The following is a 10,343-nucleotide window of genomic DNA, read 5'->3' as shown; positions in this document are numbered from 1 at the left end:
AAAATACAAATGAATATATTTATTTATTTATTGATCATAAAATTAAAAATAAAAAAACTTATTCATTGAGGATGATCCAAATATTCAATGATGTGTTTTTCAGGTTTTACTCCATTTTTTTTATTTTTTTCACTAAAACTCTAACCCTTTACCGTATTCTTCTTCCTCCACACTAACCCTTGCTTTTAGCCCCTAACACAACTCTTGTCAAAATATTTCACTCTTACTTCTTCTTTAAACAGACAAACACTTACCTACATTTGGGATTTTAAAGACCGGATTCATCACCTATGTCAACACGTGTCGCGCATACAAGGATAGAGGCTGCCAATCGCAACCTGGGATTTGCCTTCTCCGCCTGCCAAACGCAAGCTGCGTTTTGGGAACTTTAGGCTGGTCAAAGGCTACTCATATTTGCATGCAGGGGGCCAAGGGACATATTTCGAGACGTGGTTGCCCTTCTCTACCAATCGTAGTCTGCGTTTTTGCAGCAGGTTGCAGATTTTTAGTTTTTATCTCTAGCAAAACATTACCTATGTTTTGCAGGTGATTGAGCAACGCATGTTCACATTTATAGACAACACACTATACACTCATATTTATGATTATCACCATTATTTTATCCATTACTAAATTAATTTCTAAAAATATGAATGGTCCATATTAAATGGACATTTATTTCTTATCACAACAAAAATTAATTTATTATTATTTTTAAGTTCAGAAGATAGTTGAAAGACAAAAAAAAAATTCAGAGTTTCAATTCATTCTCTTAATTATTTTTTTTAGTACTTAAAAATTTCAAAATATATTTTAATTTCTCAAAAAAATTTAAAAAAGAAAAAAATTCAATTCAAACTTTCTAATTTTAAAAATTAAAAAAAGAGTTGAACTTCATTTTATTTTTTCTTTCAAAATGGTATTTTGGTCACGTGAAGGCGTTAAGACTACGTCGGCGTGATTCTGACGCAAGGTTGGAATAAATAAGCATTGACTTTGAAGCTTTTCATTTCTCCATTTTTTATTTTTTTGAAAAAATAAAAGGAGACAGAAAAATACGAAACGACAACGTTTTTCCCGCCCCCAGAATCGAAACAAGTTGCCTCACGATTGAATCATGACCGTACGTTTCGTTCCAAAGTATTGCATACAAATACAATCAACAACTTGAAAGGCGTTTGTTTTTGTTCACTTGTCACTTCCCACAAATCCTACAAGCCATACCACTCTCTCGCCCAAAAAACTAAGAGGGGTTTGGGGAAAAGAAGAAAAGCAGAAAGCGCGTTTATAAAGCAAACCAAAGCGCCACTGAGCTAACTCGGTGCGAACGAGTTCGTGACTCAGAAGAAGAAGAAAACATGTCTGGTATTGCTCGTGGACGACTCGCTGAGGAGCGCAAGTCGTGGCGCAAGAATCATCCTCATGTTAGTGTCCAACAACCATTCCTCTTTCCTCTTTTTCTGTTCGAATTATTTTTTCTAGGGTTAATTCTGAACGGTGGTATTTTTTCCTTTTTTGATTGTGATTTAGGGTTTTGTGGCGAAACCGGAGACGCTGCCTGATGGTACGGTGAATTTGATGGTGTGGCATTGCACTATTCCTGGGAAGTCTGGGGTGAGTTTCTCTTTTTCTTACTTAAATTAGTTGGTTCCTTTGGTGTTTTGTGATTACCAACTTGAATTCCCTACTTCTGCGATTTAACTTGATGGTTTTGCTTCTGATCATGTGTTGGTCGATTTTGAATTGGCACTTGTCAATGTTGGAGTTGCGTGAAATTTGATTCATGCTTATTATGGGCTTGTGATTTTAGGTTTTCCTTCTGGGCTGAAACTGAGTATTATAAATTGTATTTTTCAAAATTTTCTTTTATAAAAGAAAAATTATTGCTAAAGATGTCGTGTGAATAGAGGGAATTTCATCTATGTTTTTATTTTCTTATTATTGTTGTTATTTTTATGTGAATAACTTGAATTCAGTAGTGTGAACATCCAAATTATTAGGAGCAAGCCTTTTATTCTTATTTTAGTGTGTATGTATTTTTGTCAATTAAGAGAAAAGGTGTGTGCTTAGTAATTTTGGGTGTGTATTTAGCATTGGCGATTTGTATTTTGTAAAACAGCAATGCCAAATCTAATTCCATTAAATAGGTCGGTTGGAGCTCAGGGATTTCAACTGCCATAAAGGAAACTAATGGGAAAAGTCACTCACCTTGTTAGGAAAGGAAAACAGTGAATTTAACCAGTTTACTTTTTAATTTTTTATGCATTTTCAGTCTTTTGAGTTTTACATTGTGTGTAGGCACATCAGTCAAAATAACTAACTTTTTAAACCCACTACTTAAAAAATCATCTGAACACATGAATCTTATTTGGATGATCGTGTAAAATTTTTTATACTTTCAGTGCATCAAAATTAAACCCTATTTAACTGTTTTGGTTAATATGGAATTTTAAGTAATCCAGCATGTCACTATCGGTAAAAATAAAAGATTGATTCTTTTAGGCAGTCGGAAAGATTGGCAACTATTAATTTTTAACATTAATGATCTTGACATTCTACCCCTTAGTCACTGCGTTTAGTGAGTTAAAAGGATAGGAACATTTTCCCCCTTGTTTAATGTCTTTTGCAATTATTGAAAGGCTGTAAGCCACTAGGATCATGCTTAGAACTAGAACTTCTGGATGCATAATTTAGATCGCACATGATCTGATTTGTTGTTTCTGAAATTTGATAATGGCAGACTTTGAATCATACTTGTATCATGAGTTGCAACGATTTCAAAACACCCTTTACAATTAGCCGTTTGCTGAGATTCAGTTCTTATTTTTTCCCTTCAATTTTTAGTAACTGCATTTGTTTTTGTTTTAATTGGATGTTTGTTAAAAGTGCTATTTTGTTGCTTTATCTTGACATCTGTCTTGTTTGGTTTCTCTGTGTAGCCAAATCACTGCTTTGGTTGTTACTTTTCTTGATTGTTCTTTTACTGCTCTGTTAAAACTTTTTCCGGTACTGTTTCCATTTCCCACTTCTGATTCTAGCTTCTAAGTACCCTTTGTGTCTGTGTTTTTGTGTGTAATTGCTGTGTGGGTCATAATTTCAGTTGACAACTGTGAGCTGTGTCCCACCTAAGAAAGCAGCTTGTCGAATAGTGAGCCTGTTATTTGCATTCTATCAAGTTTACATTTCATATGTTGCAGACTGATTGGGAAGGTGGCTTTTTCCCCCTTACAATGCACTTCAGTGAAGACTACCCTAGCAAGCCTCCGAAGTGTAAATTCCCACAAGGCTTCTTCCACCCTAATGTCTATCCATCTGGAACTGTTTGCTTGTCTATACTTAATGAGGATAGTGTAAGTTCATCTCTCTTGTGTAGGACTGCTTGAGACTAACTTATATAGTTTGATTTACATGTCAGTGAGCAAACAGGTTTACAGATTTATTGTCATTGTAGGGGTGGAGACCAGCTATAACAGTGAAGCAAATTCTTGTTGGTATCCAGGATTTGCTTGACCAGCCAAATCCTGCTGATCCTGCTCAGACAGAGGGATATCATCTATTTATCCAGGTATCTAACCTAAGAAATCGGACATTTCTTTTCTTTCTTTTGTAGTCTCTTTCAGAGTTTAAAGAATGACTGATCATATAATCCATACAAATGCGAGACAGTCACATGCTTTTCAAAGTGTCTCTTCTCCATCCTAGCAGCCCTCTTCACCGAGGATTGTTAAATTGACCACTCACCTACTTGAAGTTGGGTTTGGACATGGTGAAATATTAGTAGGTGCCCAGAAACGATTATGCAGTAACATTTTATGCCCCTTGTTGCCCCCAGGTGAAGTGGGGCAATTAATTTCTTATTATAAAAGGTCTCTTAACATTGTAGTATTGTCTTATTTTTGCAGGATGCTACAGAGTATAAAAGAAGGGTCAGGCAGCAGGCAAAGCAATACCCACCAATAATCTAGTGATACCACAGCTCACCTTAGGAACTGTTTTTGCATCGTAAATGCTCTCATGCGCTATAGCTTAAAACTGTTCTGTCATCTGTGATTGTTGGCTACAATATTTTGCATACATTATGGTATTTCTGTTTACTTTCCGATTTGGATTAAGTGTTAATATATAAACAATGTGGAATCAACAAATGAATACATGTTGGTGGCATGTGCCTGATGTTTGCTGATGCATTTCTATATGAATGGATAACAGTTCAGGTGAATGAATTGCATGCGTGTCTTCTTTGATTTCTTTGTTATTCGATTTGTTGTTGCACATAGACTCCTGAAACAATTGCAGTATAAATTGTACCAGAAACCATTGCTTCACACTAAACCTGGAAATTGCTTTAGTGGCATTCCCTCAGTAGAACTTGAGGAATCGAAGTCAGTCTAATGACTAATCCTTTATGCTGGACCGAAAATGATGCAGAGATACGGTTATCGTTTTTTTTCTCTTTTTTTTTTTCACTGCTTTGCTCTTTCTCTGTATAAGGTCTTCAAAAACAACCGGAACCAAATAAAATTGTGGAAACCGAACCCCCAAAGAAAAAAGGGAACCGATTTTATATTTACTGTTGTATTAAGAATTTAATTTTGATGTACTGTCGTTGTATAATAGTTTTAATAGTTTTACATGTACATCTAATCAGTAAAAATAACTATTTTTCACATTGACTGTGAATGGTTATTCAAAAAAAAAAAATAGATATAATTGTACAACTTCATAAAACGAAAAAAAAAAAGATATAATTGTACAACTTCATAAAACGTGAGTGCATTAAAATTAAACTCATCAAGTCACATGTTTATGCATACGGGTTTCTTCGACAACTTTTCCTTTTCTTTCGAATAAATGACCATTTGTACCCATGAGAGATGAAAACGCTGACATTTGTACTCATGAAAGCTTGAAACTAATCTTGTACCCATGATAGATGCTGTCCGTATGACAAAAGTGCCCTGACTTGGATCTGAGCTTGGTTCGTGGGTTTCCGAACCTACGTGGCACTCTCACCCCCTCAAAGCCATATCTGAGCCAACCATTCACCATCATCATCTTCATCTTCTTCACCATCATCCCCATCCATCACTGTCTCTTCCCAGCCACCATAACCTCCATCACCATCACCTCAGCACCGCCACAGCCACCTCCCTTCATCACAACCTCCGGCGACAACCCACACCGCCGCGCCCCTTTCTCTTCTTCCCCTCTTCTCACCTCCGCTGAGCCCAGAAACTACAGCGCCAGCTCCAACTCTCCACCAAAGCCCAGAGCGGCAGCGGCCACCTTCTCCATTCCTGGGTCTCCTCTCGTTTTCCACCAAACAGCCGCGACACCCAACCTTCTCCGCAGCGGCGTTCCAACCCGTCACCACTCCCCTGTCCAAACCCTAGCTCCGCCAACCATCACCATCGGCCTCTACGAGCCACCGCAACCCTCTTCCCTTTTCTCCCCTTTGCGTGTTCTCTGTCTTCCTCAGCCACACCAATGAACCGGCCACCTTCTCCTCCCTCTCTCTCACTGGCCGAACCGCCGCGCCGTCGATGAGCCACAGCGACATCGACGCTGAGTCCCTTTCCCCCTTTCTTCTTCCTTCTCTGTCATCCCGTCTCACCATCGCGAACCAGCCTAGCACCGTCGCGATTCCAGCTCCGTTTCCCGTTCTCCCATGGAACGACCAGAACAGGGTGCAACCCCTGTGTCTTCCATCCCCTGTTTCATGGCTGCGTTCACTCTCCGCTGCTGCAATTGAAGCAGTGCCACTACCAGGCCGCCGCTTCTGCCAATTCAGCCATCATCTTCCCTTCACCTGTTCATTTTCTGCTTCCCATGTTTCCATTTTCATTTTGTTGAGTTCTGTTTCTTTCATTGTATTGCTTTTAGTTCATTTTGCTTAATTTGGTTAGTTAGAAATGCATGTTAGTTGCTTAGGTTGTTAGATAATCTGAGCTGGATAGTGGATTTAGGTTTGTTTTGATTCATGCTACTGTTTGAAAATTTTGCTGTTTTGATTCATGTTGCTGTTTGAAATTTTTGGCTTGTCTGATGCTGCTGGGAGCTTTGGGGGAGGTAGGGTTCGGACAGGGGAGTGGTGACGGGTTGGAACGCTGTAAGGACGCTGCGGAGAAGGTTGGGTGTCGCGGCTGTTTGGTGGAGAGGAGGAGCTGGCGCTGTGGTTTCTGGGCTCAGCGGAGGTGAGAAGAGGGGAAGAAGAAGAGAAAGGGGCGCGGCGGTGTGGGTTGTCGCCGGAGGTTGTGGTGAAGGGAAGTGGCTGTGGCGGTGCTGAGGTGATGGTGATGGAGGTTATGGTGGCTGGGAAGAGACAGTGATGGATGGGGATGATGGTGAAGAAGATGAAGATGATGATGGTGAATGGTTGGCTCAGATATAGCTTTTTTGGAAGGGGGGTGGAGTGCCACGTAGGTTCGGAAACCCACGAACCAAGCTCAGATCCAAGCCAGAGCACTTTTGTCACACAGACAGCATCTATCATAGGTACAAGATTAGTTTCGAGCTTTCATGGGTACAAATGTCAGCGTTTTCATCTCTCATGGATACAAATTGTCATTTATTCCTTCTCTTCCTTTTTAGTTTGATTTTTTTTTCTCGTTTCGTTTTCCTCTATTATCATTATCACAACCCATTCCTATTCCTCTTCTTCTGTTTCTTTCTCTATTTTTTTCTTTTTATTTTTTTTCTGTCATTATAGAAATTGTGGTGATACTAAATTTTAAATTGCACAACAAAATTATTGAGCACAAAAATTTTAGTTCACAACACAATAATTTTACAATGACCAATACAGAAATTTTTGTGTATTGTTTCAATAATTTTATTTGTATAAACCTGTGTGTGTGGGAATCATTATTAAGCTTTATTAATTTTGAAATCTTTAGGAGGTTCGAATTTTTTTTCATCATGCTAGTTACCTAGTACAAAGTATCAGGATTTAGCTTTTCTTATTTTCATTTTTGTGTTTTGTGCAAAATTTTTTATGTTAGATCAATAAATTCGTACCTTTTAAAAAATGTGGTTCCTTTTTATCATCTTTTTTTCGTCATGTCCTTTTTCTTTTTCAATTTTTTTTTGTTTTATCTTCATATAATTCTTGTTGTTTCATCCACTCAAAAAGAATAAAATAAAAAAATAAAAAATAAAAAATTTGCAATAGAACCGGGAGAAAGAAAAAGAAATAAAAAAAAAGCAGCAAAAGCAATACAATACGTGATTTATGTGTATGTTGTATGAGTGATTTTTGCTAAATTTAAATAAATTTAGTTAAAGGAGTCTTAAAATTGGTCTAATTCAAGTAAAACACACTACACTCCAAATTATTCACTTAAATCTTTATATTAAAATAACCACACACCTAGTAAATTCAACATATGATATATCTATTGTTTATATTGTTTAATATTTTTATTATCTACTTATATTTTTTCTAAAATATTATTTCTTACACTTAAACGTCATAGGCCAATTTCATAGAAAATTCTGCAGAAGCAGCACTCACTGAGACAGTCTTGATGAAGGGAATTCAACAGGGATAATAAAAAAGAGAATTTTATGGTACTGACAGAAAAAATTATTACGTCATATTATCTCTGCGCGGCTTACTAGAAAATGGATGCGTGCATGGCAACGTGTGCTGCAGGTACGGCGTTCATATCCACGCTGTTCCGGAGAAGCAGCACTGGCTGAGGCAGTCTTGATGAAGGAGATTCAACAGAAATAATAATAAAAAGGAGAATTTTGTGGTGCTGGCAGCAAAAATGATCACGTCATGCTATCTCTGCGTGGCTTACCAGCAGATGGATGCGTGTATGGCAACGTGTGCCGCAGGTACGGCGTTTATGCCCATGCTTCCGCAAAAGCAGCACTCGCGAAGCAGTCTTGATGAAGGGGATTCAACAAGAATAAAAAAAAAAGAAAATTTTGTGGTGCTGATAGAAAAAATTATCACGTTATGCTATCTCTGCGGGGCTTACTAGAAGATGGATGTGTGTATAGTTGTGCCGCAGGTATGGTATTTATGCCCACGCTATGATGTAGGTCAAATGTCCCATTTTCTATTTCTGCCATTGAGGTTAATTACGTATAATTAGATTGTTATGTAATCAATAAATATGGATAGTATCGGGGGTTGGAATGTGGGTCTTTTTATTGTTGGAATGTTGATTAGACACACAGGTAAATACAAAAGTGATATTGAATAACTCATGTTAAATTTTGTTTTCAATGTTCTTTATATTTTACCTAAGGACGAGGGTGAAATCTCATTCGTACAGATTACGTATAATTAGTATTAACAAATTAGGAATACGTGTATATCATAGAAGTATGCATATACGTTTATACTAAATTAGTTAGTATGTATTAATTTATTCAATATGTAATAACGGTAATGCTAGAAAAATAAAAAAAATAGTAAAAATTTATCTTATTTAGTATTTATTAATTATCGTAACAATTAATAAATGTTAAATAAAATAAGTTATGTCTATTTTTAATTATTTTTTTGTTATCAAATATGTAATAAATCAAATATCTTTAATTAGTTAAAAAATATATTAATTAGCTAATATATATTAAATTAAAGAATTAGTTATAAATGTAATGTTGCGAAAACATTGATAAAATTTGTATATTTTCATTATTTTGACTTTCTTTGTGCTGTTTCGATGTTTTGATAAAGTTGATTGTTATCTATACCTGGCAAGGTCAAGTATGGCACATAATGTACTTTGTTGATGAAGTCATGTCAATTTTTAATTAGAGGTATATAAATTAGAAAAGCGTTTCCGGTTGGAAGAGCAGTACACCACGACCAATAGGTTTTCAGTTTTATATTTGTTCTCTAACGAGGAGTTGAATGATCATGTTAGCCTCCCAAATGACTTCCAAATTATTCAATTGGTCAACTAAATTAAGGAGTTACTAATCCATATTCATTAGAATTCAATCTCCCCTCTTCTCCTCTGCTGCTTGCCTCTACCGCGTTGCAACTATGAAGCGTTGCTGTGATTTCCTACTCCAGCTGCTTTGGGATTCTTGGCCTTCTTCCCATCTGTTTCAACTTTTAAAATCTTGCAATTCTAGTTTTGCTCTGCATTTGCTATTGTTGGTTTCGGCCGTCGATGCACCTCTTCTGATTCCCACTTCAACCCTAGTTTCTTGGTGCTTCTGACCCTGCTGCACTGTGCCTCTGAGTTGTGGCGACCCGTGACCCTGTTTCTGTTTGGTGCTTGATCTGCAACGAGCTCCTACAATCACAGCTGTAACTTATCCCAACTTGTTGCATGATTAATTTTGCTTCATCCCTTTATTGTATTTGAGGATTAAGTTTTTTGATAATTCTAAAAAAGGGAAAAAAAAAAGGGGTCAGAACACTTAACAATATAAAAATTTAAAATAGAATTTAAATTTTTAATATTTATTTAAATGAACTAATAGATAAAAATAAAAATTAGTATTAGAGAAGGGAGATAATGACCTTTCTAACTTGCTCATCTTTAATTTATATATAAAAAATTGATTATTGTATAGTTTAATCCTTCTAATTTTATTTCTTTTTTCTCTTATCAAGTTATATATTATATGTTAGTCTTCACCATTAAAATACTCTAATTTTATTCACTGATAAATTAATTAATAGACTAATCCAATTTAATTAACTTGGTCTAATTAATCATTTGATAAAGTCTGCAATTCCTTCAATATTTTTCTGAAAGGCTCATAACTAAGACAAAGTTGTGCCATCCCTTTTTATTAGAACCCTGTTTTGGAGACTACTATTTGTGATTCTGTTGCTTCAACAGTTTCACCTCAGCTCCTCGAGGTAAGTTGATGCACATAATCCGTCGTGCCAGTGTGCCTCATAGTTCAAGTAATGTTTAGTTGGGTTGGTGTTGTTGATGTGGAGATCCGAAAATCTTTGGCGGATTCATCCCCTTCGTCCGATATACTGTGACTTGCTCTGACTCTCTTATTGTGTTGGTTTGTGCATCATTCTCGCTCGTGCTGCTGTACTTGTGTTAATTTGGCGACATTCTTGACCGAATTGCTTTGCATTGCAACAGATAGACAGCTCACCCCTTAGACAAAATCGACATCTTCAATGTTTAAACACTCCACAACAAAAGAATCGGTTGCATTTCTTTTGTGCACTTTTTTAGATTCATGTCTATAACAAACATGTTTTTTTCCATCTGAACCCTTTATATATTTTACATTAAATTTGATTGGTGAAAAAGAGTAAAAGTCTAAAACTCCAGTAAAGTACAATGCTACACCTAAAAAGTTTCCTTAATTAGTTCGTTCATTATATAGTTTCATGGGAATAA

At 36.4% G+C, this 10,343-nt stretch overlaps 1 protein-coding gene across 2 annotated transcripts; it reads left to right on the top strand.

The window, feature by feature from the left end:
* LOC107627012 (SUMO-conjugating enzyme SCE1) lies at positions 1,076-4,255 on the top strand. 2 transcript variants are annotated; one of them, XR_001617552.2, is made up of 6 exons: positions 1,076-1,424; positions 1,531-1,614; positions 3,198-3,350; positions 3,452-3,565; positions 3,667-3,777; positions 3,903-4,255. XR_001617552.2 is itself a non-coding variant. In XM_016329897.2 (5 exons), the coding sequence occupies exons 1-5, from the start codon at positions 1,359-1,361 to the stop codon at positions 3,963-3,965; spliced, it is 480 nt and encodes a 159-aa protein (XP_016185383.1). In that variant the 5' UTR covers positions 1,077-1,358; the 3' UTR covers positions 3,966-4,255. The 2 variants fall into 2 exon arrangements, 1 of the variants encoding a protein (XP_016185383.1); XM_016329897.2 differs by lacking the exon at positions 3,667-3,777 and having other exon boundaries at positions 1,077-1,424.

Source organism: Arachis ipaensis, chromosome B01 (assembly GCF_000816755.2).
Source record: "Arachis ipaensis cultivar K30076 chromosome B01, Araip1.1, whole genome shotgun sequence".
NCBI classification, from domain to species: domain Eukaryota; kingdom Viridiplantae; phylum Streptophyta; class Magnoliopsida; order Fabales; family Fabaceae; genus Arachis; species Arachis ipaensis.
This window is presented reverse-complemented; position numbering and strand designations above follow the sequence as displayed.